Genomic DNA, 24,375 nt, shown 5'->3' with positions numbered 1-24,375 from the left:
ATCAACCACAATCTTCCTGTGATCAACCACAATCTTTCTGTGATCAACCACAATCTTCCTGTGATCAACCACCATCTTCCCGTGATCCCAACAAAAGATTTTGAGGTGATTTAACTTTCCCTACTCCAGCACCGCCAACCATGGCAAAAATTTCACCGTATGGTTGCCAACAAGCTCCCCACTATACCTCTACCGCACTATAATACTTTCTTGTCCAACTGATACTTTATTAGAGCTTTCAGTTCCAGTATTGCTAAAAAAAAGAGCTATCAACGTAAATGTTGCATCTCCTGCTTCGTAGTTTCAAAGTCTCAGCACATAATATTTCGTTGCATTTGTGTGTCGAATCTTCTTAATATCTTAAAAGGGCTGAATGGTGTCTCAAAGCACCTGATTACCATAACAAAGCACCTGATTACCATAACAGGGCACCTAATTACCATAACAGAGTACCTGATTACCATAAAGCACCTGATTACCATAACAGAGCACCTGATTACCGTAACAGAGCACCTGATTACCATAACAAAGCACCTGATTACCATAACAGGGCACCTAATTACCATTACAGAGTACCTGATTACCATAAAAAAGCATCTGATTACCATAACAGAGCACCTGATTACCGTAATAGAGCACCTTATTACCATAATATAGTCAGCATTCGAGCTCAGAGTACGATTGCAGGATTCTGAGTGTTATAACAGGGCTCTGAGCTGCGAGTTGTAGCAGTGCTCGGAATATTCTAGCAGGGCTCTGAGTGTTTTTACGTGTTTCGAGTGTTCTAGCAGTGTTTCGAGTGTTCTGACAGTGCTCTAAGTGTTCCAGCAGTGCTATAAGTGTTCCATCAGTGTTTTGAGTGTTCCAGCAGTGTTGTGAGAGTACAGGGGCCAGAACTCCCCTACCTCAATAGAAAGTTGTGGGACCTGGAATTAACGAGGGAGGAGATTAAGGCACGGTTGTCTAACCCAGACTGACAATATGTCATCAGTGGTACGTTCTCAGAGGGTGAGGGAGAGTGATAAGTGAGGGAGAGGGAGAGGTGAGGTAGAATGATGAGAATGAAGCAGTGAGGGAGAATGATAGTGAGGAAGAGGTGAGGGAGAAGTGAGAGAGAAAGAGAGAGAGAGAGGTGGAAACAACTGCAAAATGAAATATAAAAAACAAAGAATAATGCAGAACAAAATGCAACAGAAAACGGAATAATGGTGGAGGCCTAGAAAGCGGAATAATAACGGCACAGAAAATGGGGCTGTGGTGGCACAGAGAACCAGATAACGGTTTCACAGAGAACTAGATAATGGTAGCACAGAGAACTAGATAATGGTGGTACAGAAAACTAGATAATGGAGGCACAGAACTAGATAATGGTGGCACAGAGAACTAGATAATGGTGGCACAGAGAACTAGATAATGGCGTCGGGTGGCCGGTGTGAGGGTTGACAACTTTCTCAGAGAGAGAGACAGCTCAAAACTTCCTTGACTTTCTCTAAGACTTCCACCCTGCTGAAGATGACGTCACGCACCTCCATATTAAATGTTGTTCTTGTTATTGTTGTTTGATATCGTTAGTTATAGAGCGTTATCATAATGTGTATTTGTCTGTATGTATGTATTCATGTATATATGCAGTGTATGTATGTATATGTAATGTGTGCATGTATGTATGTATATGTAATGTGTGTATGTATGTATGTATTCAATGTGTTTGTGTGTGTATGTATGTAAAGTGTGTATATATGCAATGTATGTATGTTTGTCTGTGTATATATGATCAATACCACTCGTTCGTGGTTACAATAATATATATATATATATATATATATATATATATATATATATATATATATATATATATATATATATATATATATACATATATAAAGGTTTTTGTCTATTTCTGTCAGTATGGCTCCTCTTACATCACTTGTTACTGTCCTTCGTAACAGATAATAAAGCTCATCTTGAAAGTCTTACATAGTCTCCAGAAAGACCCAGTAAGTGTCGCCGTTAACTGAAGCCAAGTCATAGTGAAGGGTTAATGATCCTTCTCCCCTCTCTCTGTCTCTGTCTTTCTCTCTCTCACTTTCTCTCTGTCTCTCTTATTTTCCGGTACTACTTAAGATGCACGTAAGTTCCCCCGTCTTCTAATAACGTGCTCATTTTCCCTTATAATCTACCTTGTCCATAATTACTATCACATTTGTTTTGTCTGTTTCGTAAGGTGAAGTCCAGGATCTTTACTTAATTCATGGTATAACTTAACAGATCTTTGAGGACAGTTGTGTTGCTCAGACCTCTACAACACAACTGCTCAGACCTCTGCAACACAACTGCTCAGACCTCTACAACACAACTGCTCAGACCTCTACAACACAACTGCTCAGACCTCTACAACACAACTGCTCAGACCTCTGCAACACAACTGCTCAGACCTCTACAACACAACTGCTCAGACCTCTACAACACAACTGCTCAGACCTCTACAACACAACTGCTCAGACCTCTACAACACAACTGCTCAGACCTCTACAACACAACTGCTCAGACCTCTACAACACAACTGCTCAGACCTCTGCAACACAACTGCTCAGACCTCTACAACACAACTGCTCAGACCTCTGCAACACAACTGCTGAGACCTCTGCAACACAACTGCTCAGACCTCTACAACACAACTGCTGAGACCTCTGCAACACAACTGCTCAGACCTCTGCAACACAACTGTCCTCAAAGATCAGGTAAGTTATACCATAAATTAAGTAAAGATCCTGGACTTCACCTTACGAAACAGACAAAACAAATGCGATAGTAATTATGTACAAGTTATATTATAGTGGAAAAATGAACATGATATTAGAAGACAGGGAACTTACGTGTCTCTTAAGTGTTTTAAAAAATTAGGAATAACATTTCCTGCCATGTACTTTAGAGCTAAGAGACGAAAAACAAGCTAAGAGAAAGGCTAAGAGACAGGCTAATATAAAAGTATAAGGAAAGCTAAGAGATATTATATCAAACCATACCACGGGCGGGGATAGAACCCGCGATCAGAGAGTCTCAAAACTCCTGACCGTCGCGTGGCTAGCTGGTCCAGTGGCTAACGCGCCGGTCTGGAGTTTTGAGACACTCTGATCGCGGGTTCTATCCCCGCCCGTGGTATGGTTTGTTTGCAATCGTGTCATTACGATTTCGTGAGTCAGAGATATTATATAACTTAGAGAAGCTCGCTTCAAAACCTGCTTCCAGTCACCATCGTTATTATATTCATGGAAAGAGCTAAACCCGTAAGTATCACTGCGGGTGGGAAGGTGGTGTGTGTGTGTGTGTACTCACCTAGTTGAGGTTGCGGGGGTCGAGTCCGAGCTCCTGGCCCCGAGTGTGTGTGTGTGTGTGTGTTGTTAAGCATTATCTCTCGTATAACATTGGTGAAAATATAATTTACAAAATAATGATATTGACTGTAATAACAGCATTTGCATTACTCTCTCGTGCCTTTCACTGTTCTTCCTTGCCTTTACCCTCATGAAACTATAAAAATATTGTAAAATAACTTGAAAGGCAACTAAATTATAAAATAATCCTGTTACGAAAATTATGAAAAATACAGTAGCAAGAAATGTTTTTTCCTCATTCGTTGTATAACTCATCCAAAGACATTATTGGGTCAGAATTGTTCAGGAACCAAAGAATGCTTATCCAGTGGTTTCCTATAGTCAGAAATAAGCTTCGTCTCTCCCTAACGTCTCACTCGACTTTCAGACTTAGGTTATTTTTTTTCACGAAACAATGTGTCCCCCTGTCAACAAGTCTGGACTCAACTGAGGGAGGAACCAGTCAGTCATACACACAGTTCACACCTGTCAACAAGTCTGGACTCAACCGAGGGAGGAACCAGTCAGTCATACACACAGTTCACACCTGTCAACAAGTCTGGACTCAAGTGAAGGAGGAACCAGTCAGTCATACACACAGTTCACACCTGTCAACAAGTCTCAAGTGAAGGAGGAACCAGTCAGTCATACACACAGTTCACACCTGTCAACAAGTCTGGACTCAACCGAGGGAGGAACCAGTCAGTCATACACACAGTTCACACCTGTCAACAAGTCTGGACTCAAGTGAAGGAGGAACCAGTCAGTCATACACACAGTTCACACCTGTCAACAAGTCTGGACTCAACTGAGGGAGGAACCAGTCAGTCATACACACAGTTCACACCTGTCAACAAGTCTGGACTCAAGTGAAGGAGGAACCAGTCAGTCATACACACAGTTCACACCTGTCAACAAGTCTGGACTCAACTGAGGGAGGAACCAGTCAGTCATACACACAGTTCACACCTGTCAACAAGTCTGGACTCAACTGAGGGAGGAACCAGTCAGTCATACACACAGTTCACACCTGTCAACAAGTCTGGACTCAACTGAGGGAGGAACCAGTCAGTCATACACACAGTTCACACCTGTCAACAAGTCTGGACTCAACTGAGGGAGGAACCAGTCAGTCATACACACAGTTCACACCTGTCAACAAGTCTGGACTCAACTGAGGGAGGAACCAGTCAGTCATATACACAGTTCACACCTGTCAACAAGTCTGGACTCAAGTGAAGGAGGAACCAGTCAGTCATACACACAGTTCACACCTGTCAACAAGTCTGGACTCAACTGAGGGAGGAACCAGTCAGTCATACACACAGTTCACACCTGTCAATAAGTCTGGACTCAACTGAGGGAGGAACCAGTCAGTCATACACACAGTTCACACCTGTCAACAAGTCTGGACTCAACTGAGGGAGGAACCAGTCAGTCATACACACAGTTCACACCTGTCAACAAGTCTGGACTCAAGTGAAGGAGGAACCAGTCAGTCAATCAGTCAGTCAATCAGTCAGTCGGAACGTACGTAGTTTCATTTTGTCATTAGTTCATCATATTGCTCCAGTTATATTATGTAATTTAAGCAGATATAAGCTTGACACCAGTCGATTACCATAAGTTACTTTTTATTCTAAAAGTTTAGTTACAATTACATTTATTTTTTAAATAATTGCATTCATCTTCAATTACGATTACTCTAAGCCTACCTAATATCTTCCCCAAAATACTATTCCAGTGGCTGTAGCACCCACTACCTTCCATTGAATAATATTCCAGTGATTGTAACACCTGTTACACTGGATAACATTCCAGTGGTTGTAACACCCGCTATCTCCCCCTGGATAACATTCCAGTTGTTGTAGCACCCACTTTCTCCTCCTAGATAACATTTCAGTGGTAGTAACACCAGCTACTTCCCCCTGGATAACATTCCAGTGGTAGCACCCACTTTCTCCCCTGGATAACATTTCAGGGGTTGTAACACCCACTTTCTCCCCCTGGATAACAGTCAACTCTTATGTGTGTACTAGTTACCAGTGTCCTTTAGTCACAACTTTATCAGTTAAGACTGGTGTTGGTTAGCTCTGTTGGTGAGAGTGATAAGAAATCATCTTCATCTGTTTCCTCATACATCTTGAGTCTTATATAGTTATCAGGTCACCTCGTCCGCTCTCATCCAGAGAGAATATTTGTTGGGTTTCCAATTTTCTTTTATAGATACAAGAGCAATGTTGAAGTATTTTTGCTTCAAAACTGCTCGTATATCCGTGTCACTTTAACGTGCTGGTAAAGTTTTAGTGGTATGTGCCTATTGGTAGAGATAACTTCTTCAGGAGGTGTGCCAGAAGGGGAGCTACTCGCTCTCATGCTGTTTTTTCTAAGAACCCAGAGTCTCTTTCAACATAAATGGTAGTGGATGCATCTCTCATTTTGTCTAAATTTGCTCAACTGTCGATGACACAGAATTAATTTTGGATACGGATTGTGGAATATGAGAAGTTAAATTTGAATACTTCTACTTGAATTGACATTATTTTAATAATATGAGAATGACTTGTTGAGGAGAGTAGCAAGTTAGTGAGGAGAGTAGCAAGTTAGTGAGGAGAGTAACAAGTTAGTGAGGAGAGTAACAAGTTAGTGAGGAGAGTAGCAAGTTAGTGAGGAGAGTAGCAGCAAGTTAGTGAGGAGAGTAACAAGTTAGTGAGGAGAGTAACAAGTTAGTGAGGAGAGTAGCAAGTTAGTGAGGAGAGTAGCAAGTTAGTGAGGAGAGTAACAAGTTAGTGAGGAGAGTAACAAGTTAGTGAGGAGAGTAGCAAGTTAGTGAGGAGAGTAACAAGTTAGTGAGGAGAGTAACAAGTTAGTGAGGAGAGTAGCAAGTTAGTGAGGAGAGTAGCAAGTTAGTGAGGAGAGTAACAAGTTAGTGAGGAGAGTAACAAGTTAGTGAGGAGAGTAACAAGTTAGTGAGGAGAGTAACAAGTTAGTGAGGAGAGTAGCAAGTTAGTGAGGAGAGTAACAAGTTAGTGAGGAGAGTAGCAAGTTAGTGAGGAGAGTAGCAAGTTAGTGAGGAGAGTAGCAAGTTAGTGAGGAGAGTAACAAGTTAGTGAGGAGAGTAGCAAGTTAGTGAGGAGAGTAGCAAGTTAGTGAGGAGAGTAGCAAGTTAGTGAGGAGAGTAACAAGTTAGTGAGGAGAGTAACAAGTTAGTGAGGAGAGTAGCAAGTTAGTGAGGAGAGTAACAAGTTAGTGAGGAGAGTATTAACTCTTCTGGTGCTGATTTGTTAATAAAATAGAACAAACGAGTGGAAATAAAGACTATGGTAGCAGAGAATCCCTTTAACACAACGTTAAAAGTAACCTTTACTACCAGTGTCTTTATTCTCACTTGTCGGCTTTTGTTATTGTCTACCATAAAACAAAACTGCTGTAGTGAGGTGAACCCTGTCTACACACACACACACACACACACACACACACACACACACACACACACACACACACACACACACACACACACACACACATCCCGGGCAGGGCGAGACGTATGGGCAAGTCTCCTAATTACACCCGTTACCTCTGTTCACCTAGCAGTAAATAGGTGCCTGGGTGTTAGTCGACTGTTGTGGGTCGCATCCTGGGGGATGGTCAATGCTGCAATATCTGAGAGACTCGAACTCCCTCAAATGACCTAATTGCTCTCACTCAATGAACGAGAACTAGTGAAGTGCGGGGCCAGGAGCTGTGAATCGACCCACGCAACCATAACTAGGTGAGTACACACACACACATACACTAACTTAACACGCTTTTGATTTCTCTTAATAAAAGAGTTGTAAAAGCTAGTGTATGGCAGGAAGACCTTATAAACTTAATTTGATCTTTATGTAGCCATGTCACTGGTGTTAACAGCTATTCACAACTCTCATCAACCAATTAAAACTGCTGGCTGCACGCAATCCAACGTACGAACCACAGCCCGGCTGGTCAGGTAAGCACCTAAAGTCGGTACCTGACCAGCCGGGCTGTGGTTCGTACGTTGGATTGCGTGCAGCCAGCAGTAACAGCCTGGTTGATCAGGCTCTGATCCACCAGGCCTGGTCACAGACCGGGCCGCGGGGGCGTTGACCCCCGGAACTCTCTCCAGGTAAACTCCAGGTAATGGAATGCCAACCGTGACCCTTGAGCATAACTAACCAATCACAATACGTATTGCAGAACACCCAGCCAATCACCGCCCGCGTTGGATGTGACTACAAATTATCTTCTGAATTGAAAATTTATAACTAATAACTAGTAAGTTTATTCATGTATACACAAATATGGTTACATAGATTATGATACACAGCAGCATATGTGCAGGGAACCTGCGACAACCCAGGACAACTGTGACTTATTTCCATTGGGGTCCTTAAATGTCCCGAAATGTTTTAACTTAAAAAAAATGTTTAGAAGCAGATGGTCAGTGAGAGACGTGTCTCGTCTCCGTCGACCAATGGCTAAAGTTTTTTAATCAAGAAGGTGTCGTAAAAGCTAGAAAAAATACTATTGGCTTGGTTCAATTAGCAGCGACGTCACCGGAAAATATTTTGGCTCAGTATCCCCTTCCGTATCTGCCAGATTTACGATAATTGCAGAGTAAACTTTCAAAATCTATAGGTTTTATTCTTAAAATTATGATATGTTTTTATGGTAAATGTTGCATCTTCTTAAATTAATGATTTCATAAATTCTATACAAAAATATTTCATTGGTTGAGCAATGTTTTGGGGCCTCGTTAACACGTGTTGGGATCAAAATAACCGAGCCATAACTGTTGTAACAGACGTGTGTGTGTGTGTGTGTGTGTGTGTGTGTGTGTGTGTGTGTGTGTGTGTGTGTGTGTGGATGGGTGTGTGTGTGTGTGTGTGTGGATGTGTGTGGATGTGTGTGTGTGTGTGTGTGTGTGTGTGTGTGTGTGTGTGTGTGTGTGTGTGTGTGTGTGTGTGGATGGGTGTGTGTGTGTGTGTGTGTGTGTGTGTGTGTGTGTGTGTGTGTGTGTGTGTGTGTGTGTGTGTGTGTGTGTGTGGGTGGATGGGTGTGTGTGTGTGTGTGTGTGGGTGGATGGGTGTGTGTGTGTGTGTGTGGATGGGTGTGTGTGGGGGGGGGTGGATGGGTGTGTGCGTGTGTGTGTGTGTGTCAAGTAACGTTGTCATGTTTCCTGACGAACAAAACATTCAGGTAATTTTTGTCTACGGGAGTTAACACTAACTCTTGTGTCCCATTTTCACACCTCATTTGCTAAATGTCCTTCTGTCCCTCAGCCCACCCTCTCTCTCTCTTACACACACACACACACACACACACACACACACACACACACACACACACACACACACACACACACACACACACACACACACACACACACACACACACACACACAGGAGCTCGGACTCGACCCCCGCAACCTCAACTAGGTGAGTACACACACACCACCCAAACTTTGACAACCCCAATGCAACTGAACAATCTAAGCCAAAACCTACACACTGTTCCCTCTCCCCCCACCCCCCACATCACAAACCCCACCCCTACAGCAGCTCCTCATTGGCACTCTGCCCTCAACCCCCATCACAAACCCCACCCACACTGCAAACCCCTATAGGCCCCCTCCAGGGCTCCCGCTCCCCCAACCCCAATATTTTCCCAGAACCACCGTGATAGATAAGAAGTTGAAGGTGTGGTACACGAACGAAGATGAATTAGCAAATAAATACGAGGAGTGGCATGAAAGAATCAATGAGAAGTCACCAGACATCATAGCAGTCACAGAAACAAAACTCACTGAGACAATAACAGACGCAGTCTTACCACCGGGATATCAGATCCTGAGGAAAGGCAGAAGGGGAGGAGGGGTTGGTTGCACTACTTGTAAAAAACCGATGGGGCTTTGAGGAAATGGAAGGCATGGGCGAGATTGGAGAAAGGGACTACATAGTAGCTACAGTTCAGTCTGGGGAACATAAGGTAGTCATTGCAGTGATGTATAACCCACCACAGAACTGCAGGAGGCCAAGAAAGGAATATGAAGAGAACAACAGAGCGATGGTGGACACGCTGGCTGAGGTGGCACGAAGAGCTCAATCGTGCAGAGCAAATTTACTGGTTATGGGTGATTTCAACCATAGGGAGATCGACTGGGAAAACCTGGAGCCTCATGGGAGTCCTGACACATGGAGAGCCAAGATAATGGATGTGGTACTGGAAAACCTCATGCATCAACACGTCAGGGACACTACCAGAGAGAGAGGGGAGGATGAACCAGCAAGACTGGACCTTGTGTTCACCCTGAGCAGCTCAGACATTGAGGACATCACATATGAGAAGCCCCTTGGAGCTAGCGATCACGTGGTTCTGAGTTTTGATTACATAGTAGAGCTGCAAGTGGAGATGGTAACAGTAGTCGATTGGGAAAAGCCAAACTGTAAAAGGGGTCACTACACAGGTATGAGGAACTTCCTGCGGGAGGTTCAGTGGGATAGAGAACTGGTAGGAAAGTCAGTAAACGAAATGATGGAATATGTAACAACAAAATGCAAGAAGGCAGAGGAAAGGTTTGTTCCCAAGGGCAACAGAATTAATGGAAAGACCAAAGTGAGTCCTTGGTTTACCCGAAGGTGTAGGGAGGCAAAAGCTAAGTACATTAGAGAATGGAAGAGGTACAGAAGGCAAAGGACCCAGGAAAATAAGGAGATCAGTCGAAGAGCCAGAAACGAGTATGCACAGATAAGGAGGGAGGCCCAGTGACAGTATGAAAACGACATAGCATCAAAAGTCAAGTCTAACCCGAAACTTGTATAGCCACATTAGGAGAAATGCAACAGTCAAAGACCAGGTGATCAGGCTGAGGACAGAAGGTGGGGAACTCACACGAAACGATCAAGAGGTATGTGAGGAGCTCAACAAGAGATTTAAGGAAGTATTCACAGTTGAGACAGGAAGGACTGAGAAGACAGAACAGAGGGGAACACCAACAGGGAATACACCAACAAGTGCTGGATGACATACACACAACTGAGGAGGAGGTGAAGATGCTAAGTGACCTTGATACCTCAAAGGCAATGGGACCGGACAACATCTGCCCGTGGGTCCTTAGAAAGGAAGCAGAAATGCTGGGTGTCCCATTAACCACAATCTTCAACACATCCCTTGAAACTGGGCAACTACCTGAGGTATGGAAAATGGCAAATGTAGTTCCCATTTTTAAAAAAAGGAGACATAAAAGAGGCGCTAAACTACAGACCTGTGTCATTGACGTGTATAGTATGCAAAGTCATGGAGAAGATTATCAGGAGAGTGGTGGAGCACCTGGAACGGAACAAAAGTATAAATGACAACCAGCACGGTTTCATGGAAGGCAAATCCTGTGTCACAAACCTTCTGGAGCTTTATGATGAAGTAACATAAGTAAGACACGAGATAGAGGGATGGGTTGATTACATCTTCTTGGACTGCAGGAAGGCCTTCGACACAGTTCCTCACAAGAGATTAGTGCAGAAACTAGAGGATCAGGCGCGTATAACGGGAAGTGCACTTCAATGGATCAGAGAATACCTGACAGGGAGGCAACAACGAGTCATGGTACGTGATGAGGTATCACAGTGGGTACCTGTGACGAGCTGGGTCCCACAGGGGTCGGTCCTAGGACCAGTGCTATTTTTGGTATATGTGAATGACATGATGGAAGGGATAGACTCAGAGGTGTCCCTGTTCGCAGATGATGTGAAGTTAATGAGGAGAATTAAACCAGATGAGGATCAGGCAGGCCTTCAAAGAGACCTGGACAGGCTGGACACGTTGTCCAGCAACTGGCTTCTCGAATTCAACCCTGCCAAATGCAAAGTCATGCAGTTCGGAGACGGACAAAGAAGACCGCAGACAGAGTATAGGCTAGGTGGCCAAGGACTGCAAACCTCGCTTAAGGAGAAAGATCTTGGCGTGAGTATAACACCGAACACGTCTCCGGAAGCACACATCAACCAGATAACTGCTGCAGCATATGGGCGCCTGGCAAGCCTGAGATTAGCATTCCGATACCTAAGTAAGGAATCGTTCAAGACACTGTACACCGTGTACGTCAGGCCACAGAGCTAAGGGGAATGTCCTATGAAGAAAGGTTGAGGAAAATCGGCCTGACGACACTGGAGGACAGGAGGGATAGGGGAGACATGATAATGACATACAAAATATTGTGTGGAATAGACAAGGTGGAGAGAGACAAGATGTTCCATAGAGAGGACACAGAAACAAGGGGTCACTCTTGGAAGTTGAAGACTCAGATAAGCCACAGGGATGTTAGGAAGCATTTCTTCAGTCATAGAGTGGTCAGGAAGTGGAACAGTCTGGCGAGCGATGTAGTGGAGGCAGGACCCATACATAGCTTTAAGACGAGGTATGATAAATCTCATGGAGCAGGGAGAGAGAGGACCTAGTAGCGTTCAGTGAAGAGGCGGGGCCAGGAGCTGAGTTTCGACCCCTGCAACTACAATTAGGTGAGTACACACACACACACACACACACACACACACACACACACACACACACACACACACACACACACACACACACACACACACACACACACACACACACACACACACACACACACACACACACACACACACACACACACACACACACACACACACATACATACACACACACACACACACACACACACACACACACACACACACACACACACACACACACACACACACACACACACACACACACACAATTTTTTGCATCATGCTGTTTATTTTTCCCTCCCTCTCAATATTCTCTATACTATTCCTCGTGTCTCTGTCCCTGTCTCCCACTCTGCATCCATCCCTCTCACACTGCATCCTCCCCTCCCACTCTGCCTCCTTCCCTCCCACTCTACATCCTCCCCTCCCACTCTGTTTCCTTCCCTCCCACTCTACATCCTCCCCTCCCACTCTACATCCTCCCCTCTCACTCTGCCTCCTTCCCTCCCACTCTGCATCCTCCCCTCCCACTCTGTTTCCTTCCCTCGCACTCTACATCCTCCCCTCCCACTCTGCATCCTCCCCACCCACTCTGCCTCCTTCCCTCCCACTCTACATCCTCCCCTCCCACTCTGCCTCCTTCCCTCTCACTCTGCATCCTCTCCTCTCATTCTGCATCGTCCTCTCTCACTCTGCATCCTTCCCTCCCACACTGCATCCTCCCCTCCCACTCTGTCTCCTTCCCTCCCACTGCTTCCTCCCCTCCCACTCTGTCTCATTCCCTCCCCCTGCATCCTCCTCTCCCACTCTGTCTCCTTCCCTCCCACTGCATCCTCCCCTCCCACTCTGTCTCCTTCCCTCCCACTCTACATCCTCCCCTCCCACTGTCTCCTTCCCTCCCACACTGCATCCTCCCCTCCTACTCTGCCTCCTTCCCTCTCACTCTGCATCCTCCCCTCCCACTCTGTCTCCTTCCCTCCCACACTGCATCCTCCCCTCCTACTCTGCCTCCTTCCCTTCCACACTGCATCCTCTCCTCCCACTCTGTCTCCTTCCCTCCCACTGCATCCTCCCCTCCTACTCTACCTCCTTCCCTCCCACACTGCATCCTCCCCTCCCACTCTGTCTCCTTCCCTCATACTGCGTCCTCCCCTCTCACTCTGTCTCCTTCTATCCCACACTGCCTCCTTCCCTCCCACTCTACATCATCCCCTCCCACTTTGTCTCCTTCCCTCCCACTCTACATCCTTCCCTCCCACTCTGTCTCCTTCCCTCCCACTCTATATCCTCCCCTCCCACTTTGCCTCCTTCCCTCCCACTCTGCCTCCTTCCCTCCCACTCTACATCCTCCCCTCCCACTCTGCCTCCTTCCCTCCCACTCTACATCCTCCCCTCCCACTCTGTCTTATTCCCTCCCACTGTCTCCTTCCCTCCCACACTGCATCTTCCCCTCCTACTCTGCCTCCTTCCCTCCCACACTGCATCCTCCCCTCCCACTCTGACTCCTTCCCTACCACACTGCATCCTCCCCACCCACTCTGTCTCCTTCCCTCCCACACTGCATCCTCCCCTCCTACTCTGCCTCCTTCCCTCCCACACTGCATCCTCCCCTCCCACTCTGCCTCCTTCCCTTCTACACTGCATCCTCTCCTCCCACTCTGTCTCCTTCCCTCAGACTTCATCCTCCCCTCTCACTCTGTCTCCTTCCCTCCCACACTGCATCCTTCCCTCCCACTCTACATCCTCCCCTCGCAGTCTGCTTCCTTCCCTCCCACTCTACATCCTCCCCTCCCACTCTGTCTCCTTCCCTCCCACTCTACATCGTTCCCTCCCACTCTGTCTCCTTCCCTCCCACTCTACCTCCTCCCCTCCCACTTTGCCTCCTTCCCTCCCACACTGCATCCTTCCCTCCCACTCTACATCCTCCCCTCCCACTCTGCCTCCTTCCCTCCCACTCTATATCCTCCCCTCCCACTCTGCCTCCTTCCCTCCCACTCTACATCCTCCCCTCCCACTCTACATCCTTCCCTCTCACTCTGCCTCCTTCCCTCCCACTCTGCATCCTCCCCTCCCACTCTGTTTCCTTCCCTCCCACACTGCATCCTTCCCTCTCACTCTACATCCCCCCTCCCACTCTGCCTCCTTCCCTCCCACTCTACATCCTCCCCTCCCACTCTGCCTCCTTCCCTCTCACTCTACATCCTCCCCTCCCACTCTGTTTCCTTCCCTCCCACTCTACATCCTCCCCTCTCACTCTGCCTCCTTCCCTCCCACTCTGCATCTTCCCCTCCCATTCTGCATCGTCCCTCCCACTCTACATCCTCCCCTCTCACTCTGCCTCCTTCCCTCCCACTCTGCATCCTCTCCTCCCATTTTGCATCGTCCTCTCACTCTGCATCCTTCCCTCCCACACTGCATCCTCCCCTCCCACTCTGTCTCCTTCCCTCCCACTGCATCCTCCTCTCCCACTCTGTCTCCTTCCCTCCCACTGCATCCTCCCCTCCCACTGTCTCCTTCCCTCCCACACTGCATCCTTCCCTCCTACTCTGCTTCCTTCCCTCCCACACTGCATCCTCCCCTCCCTCTCTGCCTCCTTCCCTTCCACACTGCATCCTCTCCTCCCACTCTGTCTCCTTCCCTCCCACTGCATCCTCCCCTCCCATTCTGCCTCCTTCCCTCCTACACTGCATCCTCCCCTCCCAATCTGCCTCCTTCCCTCCCACACTGCATCCTCCCCTCCCATTCTGTCTCCTTCCCTCCCACACTGCATCCTCCCCTCCTACTCTGCCTCCTTCCCTCCCACTGCATCCTCCCCTCCTACTCTGCCTCCTTCCCTCCCACTCTACATCCTCCCCTCCCATTCTGCATCCCTCCCTCCCACTCTGCATCCTCCCTCCCCACACTGCATCCTTCCCTCTCGCTCTGCATCCTCCCATCTCACTCTGCATCCTCCCCTCCCATTCTGCATCCCTCCCTCCCACTCTGCATCCTCCCATCTCACTCTGCATCCTTTCCTCTCACTCTGCATCCTCCCCTCTCACTCTGCATCCTCCCCTCCCACACTGCAACCTTCCCTCTCTCCCGCCTCTGCCACTCTGACAAGAATATTGAGTTGCTTGGTGATATTCCTTTAAGAAGTGAGTTGCCTGCTGGTGTTGCTGGCTATCCCTTCCTTGTGTTGCCTGCAACACAAGCACCATCAGCCACACTCACTTTATAGCTCCCCTAAGTCTGTACCACACAGCCAGAGCACAGATGAAGGTGATGCTGGAGGCAGAGAGAGAGAGAGAGAGAGAGAGAGAGAGAGAGAGAGAGAGAGAGAGAGAGAGAGAGAGAGAGACAGACAGACAGACAGACAGACAGACAGACAGACAGACAGACAGACAGACAGACAGACAGACAGACAGACAGACAGACAGACAGACAGACAGACAGACTGACAGACAGAGAGAGACAGACACAGAGACAGAAACAGAGAGAGAGAGAGACTTAAAGGAAGGAACAGTAGGATAGAAAGGAAAATCTGAAGGAAAAAGTACTGGAAATCTAAAAAGTGGGCGAGTAAGAGAGAAAATAAAGAAAGGAGATTAAGAAGGGAGGATATTGAGGAGGGAGATTAATGGGAAGGTCGAGCTAGACAATGATAATATCAGGGAGGAAGATAAAGTGGATTATTATTGGTACAATGTTCAGGTGTAAACTGAAGACAGTGCTGAGATATATAAGAACGATGCTGTGGTTCTGCCTTGAGCGCCACTATGGTTCTAACTTGAGTGCCACTATGGTTCTAACTTGAGTGTCACTATGGTTCTGCCTTGAGCGCCACTATGGTTCTAACTTGAGTGCCACTATGGTTCTAACTTGAGTGTCACTATGGTTCTAACTTGAGTGTCACTATAGTTCTAACTTGAGTGTCACTATGGTTCTAACTTGAGTGTCACTATGGTTCTAACTTGAGTGTCACTATGATTCTAACTTGAGTGCCACTATGGTTCTAACTTGAGTGTCACTATGGTTCTAACTTGAGTGCCACTATGATTGTAACTTGAGTACCACTATGGTTCTAACTTGAGTGCCACTATGATTCTAACTTGAGTGCCACTATGGTTCTAACTTGAGTGTCACTATGGTTCTAACTTGAGTGCCACTATGGTTCTGCCTTGAGCGCCACTATGGTTCTAACTTGAGTGCCACTATGGTTCTAACTTGAGTGCCACTATGGTTCCAACTTGAGTGCCACTATGGTTCTAACTTGGAGTGTCACTATGTTTCTAACTTGAGTGCCATTATGGTTCTAACTTGAGCGCCATTATGGTTCTAACTTGAGCGCCATTATGGTTCTAACTTGAGCGCCATTATGGTTCTAACTTGAGCGCCATTATGGTTCTAACTTGAGCGCCATTATGGTTCTAACTTGAGCGCCATTATGGTTCTAACTTGAGTGCCACTATGGTTCTACGGGGTGCCATTATGGTTCTCCCCAGGTCCCTATGGTTTTTGGGGCGCCCATTTGGTTTCCCTTGGGGCGCTATTATTTTTCTAACCAGGTGCCATATGGTTTCAAACCCAAAGCGCCATTGTATTTTCCTCGGGCGCCTTTTGGTTTTCAAACCCGGGGCGCCATTAGGGTTTCCCAAACCGGGCGCCATTAGGGTTTTTCTGGCGGGCGCCATTATGGTTCAAACGGCGCCTTATGGTTTCTTAAAGCGCCATTATGGTTCAAACAGGCCATTATGGTTCAAACCCGGCGCCATTATGGTTTCTCCAGGTGCCATTATGGTTCTAACTTAGTGCCACTTTTTTCAAACGGGTGCCATTAGGGTTTTCCTAACGGAGTGCCACTATGGTTCAAACGGCGCCACTATGGTTCAAACGGCGCTATTATGGCCTTTAACCCCAATTACTATGGTTCAAACCGGGCCCCTTTAGGTTTTCCCTAACTTGGGCGCCATTAGGGTTTTTCAAACGGCGCCTTATGGTTCTAATTTTGAGCGCCATTAGGGTTTTCAAACAAAGCGCCTTTTGGTTTTCTTGGGGGCGCCATTATCGTTTCTTGCCCCAATTATAGGTTCCCAAACGGCGCCATTATGGTTTTTAAACGCCATTAGGGTTTCCCAAACGGGGCACGTCTTCAGACAGTTCTCATTCGGTCGCTGAAAAATTCCCTCGCATTTAAAAGTTAAGAAACTTTTTGCTTGGCAAATTATGGGCCATTTAGAGAATGCTGGTGTACTCACTGAGTTGCGCTTTGAGGGGGTCGAGTCTCAGCTCCTGGCCCCTTCTTATACTATAATCATCAGCATTATTGGCTTCTAGCCTCTGGAGTCCTGTCATATATACTCTTGTGTACCGACTGCTTCCACTACTTGTAAATATTTATCATCTCAGCTTATTTACCAACCTGAGATTGAAGATGGATTTCTTAACATTCTGGGGGCTCATCTGTTTTAACCGGGTTAAAAAACAGATGATTTTCTTTTAGTACAAGATGTGGGGAAATAGATCTACATTTCAAGATGTGGGGAGTAAAAATCTAAAAATACAAGATTTTGGGAGAGTAGATCTAAATTCAAGATGTGGGGAAATAGATTCGTTTCAAGATTTGGGAGGTAGATCTAAATTTTGATGTGGGGGAAATAGATCTTAAATTTCAAGATGTAGGGAGTAGATCTCTTTCAAGATGTGGGAGAGTAGATCTAAAATACAAGATGTGGGAAGTAGTCTAAGTACCCAAAATGTGGGGGGGTAGATCACTTTCAAGATGTGGGAGAGTAGGTCTAAGTAAAAATGTGGGGGGTAGATCTCGTACGGGTGTGGGGGGTAGATCTGCATTGCAAAATGTGGGGGAGATCCCAAATACAAGATGTGGGAGGTAGATCAAGTACAAGATGTGGGGGAGGGAAAATTCCCACAAGATGTGGGGAGTAGATCTAAGTACAGGGGTGTGGGGGTAGATCTAAATACAAGATGTGGGGAGTAGATTAAAAAAACCCAAAATGTGGGAGGGTAATCTAAAATACAAGATGTGGGGGGAATCTAAATTTCCCAAAATGTGGGGGAAATAGATCTAAGTACAAGATGTGGGAGAGTAGATCTAAGTACAAGATGTGGGAGAGTAGATCTAAGTACAAGATGTGGGAGAGTAGATCTAAGTACAAGATGTGGGAGAGTAGACTTAAGTAAAGTGCTACTTGTAACTTCAATAAAATAAGGAATTAAAGGTTATGAGAGTAGCAGTGATGATGGTGGGGAAAGGGCACTGGTTTTTTAATTAATGACCAATGCTGTTTATTTAAGGGATAAACATGGTGAAATAGACACAGGCATGGGGACACCCGAGCACAGGAGACCCGAGCCGGGGGGCCACCGGGGGACACGGGCATAGGAGACCGGGCCGGGGCCGAGCACAGGGGCACAGGAGACACAGAGCAGACGAGACACAGAGCACAGGAGACACAGAGCACAGGAGACACAGAGCACAGGAGACACAGAGCACAGGAGACACAGCACAGGAGACACAGAGCACAGGAGACACAGAGCACAGGAGACACAGAGCACAGGAGACACAGAGCACAGGAGACACAGAGCACAGGAGACACAGCACAGGAGACACAGAGCACAGGAGACACAGCACAGGAGACACAGAGCACAGGAGACACAGAGCACAGGAGACACAGAGCACAGGAGACACAGAGCACAGGAGACACAGCACAGGAGACACAGAGCATAGGAGACACAGAGCACAGGAGACACAGAGCACAGGAGACACAGAGCACAGGAGACACAGCACAGGAGACACAGAGCACAGGAGACACAGAGCACAGGAGACACAGAGCACAGGAGACACAGAGCACAGGAGACACAGCACAGGAGACACAGAGCACAGGAGACACAGAGCACAGGAGACACAGAGAATGTTATATGAACATTATTGAACACTTGTTCACTTCCCTCTGCATGTTGTATGAACATTATTGAACACTTGTTCACTTCCCTCTGCATGTTGTATGAACATTATTGAACACTTGTTCACTTCCCTCTGCATGTTGTATGAACATTATTGAACACTTGTTCACTTCCCTCTGCATGTTGTATGAACATTATTGAACACTTGTTCACTTCCCTCTGCATGTTGTATGAACATTATTGAACACTTGTTCACTTCCCTCGGAATGTTTCATAAATAATTAACAGTGAGGCAGATAAATGTTTCTTGTTCTTTTATATGTACCTGTGTGTATACCTGTATGTACCTGTATATGTACCTGTGTGTATACCTGTATGTACCTGTATATGTACCTGTATGTACCTGTATATGTACCTGTGTGTATACCTGTATGTACCTGTATATGTACCTGTGTGTATACCTGTATGTACCTGTATATGTACCTGTATGTACCTGTATATGTACCTGTGTGTATACCTGTATGTACCTGTATGTACCTGTATATGTACCTGTGTGTATACCTGTATGTACCTGTATATGTACCTGTGTGTATACCTGTATGTACCTGTATATGTACCTGTGTGTATACCTGTATGTACCTGTGTGTATACCTGTATGTACCTGTATATGTACCTGTGTGTATACCTGTATGTACCTGTATATGTACCTGTGTGTATACCTGTATGTACCTGTATATGTACCTGTGTGTATACCTGTATGTACCTGTATATGTACCTGTGTGTATACCTGTATGTACCTGTATATATACCTGTATACGTACCTGTATGTACCTGTATACGTACTTTTATGTACCTGTATATGTACTTTTATGTACCTGTATATGTACTTTTATGTACCTGTATATGTACCTGTATACGTACCTGTATGTACCTGTATACGTACTTTTATGTACCTGTATATGTACTTTTATGTACCTGTATATGTACTTTTATGTACCTGTATGTACGTGTATATGTACCTGTGTATGTACCTGCATGTACCTGTATATGTACCTGTATGTACCTGTATATGTACCTGTATATACGTGTATATGTACCTGTATGTACCTGTATATGTACCTGTATGTACCTGTATATGTACCTGTATATGTACCTGTATATGTACCTGTGTATGTACGTGTATATGTACCTGTATATGTACCTGTATGTACCTGTATATGTACCTGTATGTACCTGTATATGTACCTGTATATGTACCTGTATATGTACCTGTGTATGTACGTGTATATGTACCTGTATATGTACCTGTATGTACGTGTATATGTACCTGTATATGTACCTGTATATGTACCTGTGTATGTACGTGTATATGTACCTGTATATGTACCTGTATGTACCTGTATATGTACCTGTATGTACCTGTATATGTACCTGTATATGTACCTGTATATGTACCTGTGTATGTACGTGTATATGTACCTGTATATGTACCTGCATGTACCTGTATGTACCTGTATATGTACCTGTATGTACCTGTATATGTACCTGTATATGTACCTGTATATGTACCTGTGTATGTACGTGTATATGTACCTGTATGTACCTGTATATGTACCTGTATGTACCTGTATATGTACCTGTATATGTACCTGTGTATGTACGTGTATATGTACCTGTATATGTACCTGCATGTACCTGTATGTACCTGTATATGTACCTGTATGTACCTGTATATGTACCTGTATATGTACCTGTGTATGTACGTGTATATGTACCTGTATATGTACCTGTATGTACCTGTATATGTACCTGTATGTACCTGTATATGTACCTGCATGTACCTGTATATGTACGTGTATATGTACCTGCATGTACGTGTATATGTACCTGCATGTACCTGTATATGTACCTGTATATGTACGTGTATATGTACCTGCATGTACGTGTATATGTACCTGCATGTACGTGTATATGTACCTGTATATGTACCTGTATGTACCTGTATATGTACCTGTATGTACCTGTATATGTACCTGTATATGTACCTGTATATGTACCTGTGTATGTACGTGTATATGTACCTGTATATGTACCTGCATGTACCTGTATGTACCTGTATATGTACCTGTATGTACCTGTATATGTACCTGTATGTACGTGTATATGTACCTGTATGTACGTGTATATGTACCTGTATATGTACCTGCATGTACCTGTATGTACCTGTATATGTACCTGTATGTACGTGTATATGTACGTGTATATGTACCTGTATGTACGTGTATATGTACCTGTATATGTACCTGCATGTACCTGTATGTACCTGTATATGTACCTGTATGTACCTGTATATGTACCTGCATGTACCTGTATATGTACCTGTATATGTACGTGTATATGTACCTGCATGTACGTGTATATGTACCTGCATGTACGTGTATATGTACCTGCATGTACCTGTATATGTACCTGTATGTACCTGTATATGTACCTGCATGTACCTGTATATGTACCTGCATGTACGTGTATATGTACCTGCATGTACCTGTATATGTACCTGCATGTACGTGTATATGTACCTGCATGTACCTGTATGTACCTGTATATGTACTGTACCTGTTACTTTACGTGTATTATAATAAAATTTATACTATTGTCATTATAATAATTCTTGACAATAATGATAAATTCGCTGAGTTTTTTAAGTTAATTATTATAACAACATTATGGCAGTGTCTTATATATGATGTTAATATTTTGTTAATGAATGTATATTAACTGTGAGATACTCTTTACACATACCTATGTTCACTTCCACCCACCTGCACCCACCTGCACTCATACCCACTTGCACCAACTTACACCCACCTACACTCACCTACACTCATACCTACCTGCACTCACCTATACCCACCTGCACCCACCTACTCTCACCTACACCCACCTGGACCCACCTACACCCACCTGGACCCACCTACACCCACCTGCACCCACGTACACCCACCTAGTTGCATTTAGTACACTCAGACTTGGAGGAAAGTCTTGACAAAATTGAACATAATAAAGCTTTTAAGAAGGGGAGCTGGAGTGTGGTACTCAGCTAGGAAGATTCCCAGTCCTGGAATACTGAAGTCTCGGCACGGGAATCACTCATATCTTGAGAAACACTTCTAAGGTCACAGAGAAAGAAAAAACGTGTGTGTGTGTGTGTGTGTGTGTGTGTGTGTGTGTGTGTGTGTGTGTGTGTGTGTGTGTGTGTGTGTGTGTGTGTGTGTGTGTGTGTGTGTGTGTGTGTATGTGTGTGTGTACTCACCTAGTTGTACTCACCTAGTTGAGGTTGCAGGGGTCGAGTCCAAGATCCTGGCCCCGCCTCTTCACTGATCGCTACTAGGTCACTCTCCCTGAACCATGAGCTTTATCGTACCTCTGCTTAAAGCTATGTATGGATCCTGCCTCCACTACATCGCTTCCTAAACTATTCCACTTCCTGACTACTCTGTGGCTGAAGAAATACTTCCTAACATCCTTGTGATTCATCTGTGTCTTCAGCTTCCAACTGTGTCCCCGTGTTGCTGTGTCCAATCTCTGGAACATCCTGTCTTTGTCCACCTTGTCAATTCCTCTCAGTATTTTGTAAGTCGTTATCATGTCCCCCCTATCTCTCCTGTCCTCCAGTGTCGTCAGGTTGATTTCCCTTAACCTCTCCTCGTAGGACATACCCCTTAGCTCTGGGACTAGTCTTGTTGCAAACCTTTGCACTTTCTCTAGTTTCTTTACATGCTTGGCTAGGTGTGGGTTCCAAACTGGTGCCGCATACTCCAATATGGGCCTAACGTACACGGTGTACAGGGTCCTGAACGATGTGTGTGTGTGTGTGTGTGTGTGTGTGTGTGTGTGTGTGTGTGTGTGTGTGTGTTTCCTCGTATTCCGTGTTGTTGTGTTGTTAGTTTAAATTCTACTGATTTAAGTGTCTTTGTCATTTATATCAGAAGTTTTGTTTGTTGTATTATGTGTGACATTTCTGTTTGTTATGACATTGATCTCTGAAGGTCCTGGATAATTAAGGGATCACTCAAGGTCCATCAGAGATCAGACGATCTGTCAGTGACGGATGAGGTGATATTTACAGGTCTGTCAGAGATCAGATGATCTGTCAGTCAGGGATGAGGTGATATTTACAGGTCTGTCAGAGATCAGATGATCTGTCAGTCAGGGATGAGGTGATATTTACAGGTCTGTCAGAGATCAGATGATCTGTCAGTCAGGGATGAGGTGATATTTACAGGTCTGTTAGAGATCAGATGATCTTTGAACATGGTGTTTGTAATGTCTAGATGACTGCCAGTGCTCAGGCAGTATTTAAATAATGTCACAAAAACATCATTGGCACTTTATATTTGCTCTCAGTACTCAGTTAACTAAATAATACAACTTCAAAGCCCAGCTGACCTTTAAAGGAATCATCAATGATCATATGACCTTTCAAGTTGGTTTGTTTGCCTGAGTGACCTTTGTGTAAGGTTGACAGAGCCTTTCTGTCCTTTAAAGGTCCAGCAATAGAAGAGAGGCGAAGCTGCACTCATCCTCCAGTCTTCTTTAATTATTTAAGAGAATTTAAAGGTCGCAATCATTTTCTCGTGAACGTTCGACTTTTTGTTTATATCTTTCATTGGTTCTTCTCCTGTTACACTTGTTGTTTTCGTGTGTTATTGCCACTGTAGTTATCTGTCTGTCTTTATATTCAACAATAACAATAATAATAATAATAACAAATTCCTGGTTAAATACCTTGCATGAGGAGTTGAGAGGCGCCTGAGATATTAACGTGAGGTTCCAGCTGCACGTACGGACAAAAATATAATTTTAACATATTATTATTATTATTATTATAATCAAGGGGGAAGCGCTAAACCCGGAGGATTATACAGCAATTTTAACATAACCTACATCATTACTTGAAATGGAGCCTGGTAAAATAACCAGAGGCAACTAACTACGTTTAGATATTAACTAAACTAATGAACTTCGAGCAAACGGAATATGACAGAACTGTCCTCCCTGGAAGTTAGAGCGGGAGTAACTGGAAGTTAGAGTGGGAGTAACTTGAAGTTAAGAGTGAGTGGGAGTAACTGGAAGTTAGAGTGAGTAGGAGTCACTTGAAGTTAAGAGTGAGTGGGAGCAACTGGAAGTTAGAGTGAGTGAAGGAGTAATTAAAGTGAGTGGTGTGAGTGGAGAAGTAATCAGAGACACATAGAGCAATCTTTATTATAACGATGTTTCGTTCACTTTGAGCGAAACCATTTTCTAAGGAAGCTTTACCGGCGACGTATGTGGCATACTTCATGTCTGTCAGGGGTCTTCACGTAGTGTTGCTTCCCGTCTTTCATGTCTGTCAGGGGTCTTCACGTAGTGTTGCTTCCCGTCTTTCATGTCTGTCAGGGGTCTTCACGTAGTGTTGCTTCCCGTCTTTCATGTCTGTCAGGGGTCTTCACGTAGTGTTGCTTCCCGTCTTTCATGTCTGTCAGGGATCTTCACGTAGTGTTGCTCCCCGTCTTTCATGTCTGTCAGGGATCTTCACGTAG

The 24,375-nt window shown here is 45.1% G+C and overlaps 1 protein-coding gene across 2 annotated transcripts in view; it reads right to left on the bottom strand.

Moving 5' to 3' along the window:
* Positions 1 to 23,603, bottom strand: part of LOC128699479 (uncharacterized protein CG3556) — a 127,557-nt gene extending 103,954 nt beyond the window's left edge. For both annotated transcript variants that reach the window (XM_070098082.1, XM_070098083.1), the window contains exon 1: positions 23,582 to 23,603. In XM_070098082.1, the coding sequence (XP_069954183.1) occupies positions 23,582 to 23,588 (7 nt within the window). In that variant the 5' untranslated portion in view covers positions 23,589 to 23,603. The remainder of the gene's footprint in view (positions 1 to 23,581) is intronic.
* Positions 23,604 to 24,375: the final 772 nt, after the last annotated feature.

This window comes from Cherax quadricarinatus, chromosome 61, assembly GCF_038502225.1.
Source record: "Cherax quadricarinatus isolate ZL_2023a chromosome 61, ASM3850222v1, whole genome shotgun sequence".
Classification (NCBI taxonomy): Eukaryota; Metazoa; Arthropoda; class Malacostraca; order Decapoda; family Parastacidae; genus Cherax; species Cherax quadricarinatus.
This window is presented reverse-complemented; position numbering and strand designations above follow the sequence as displayed.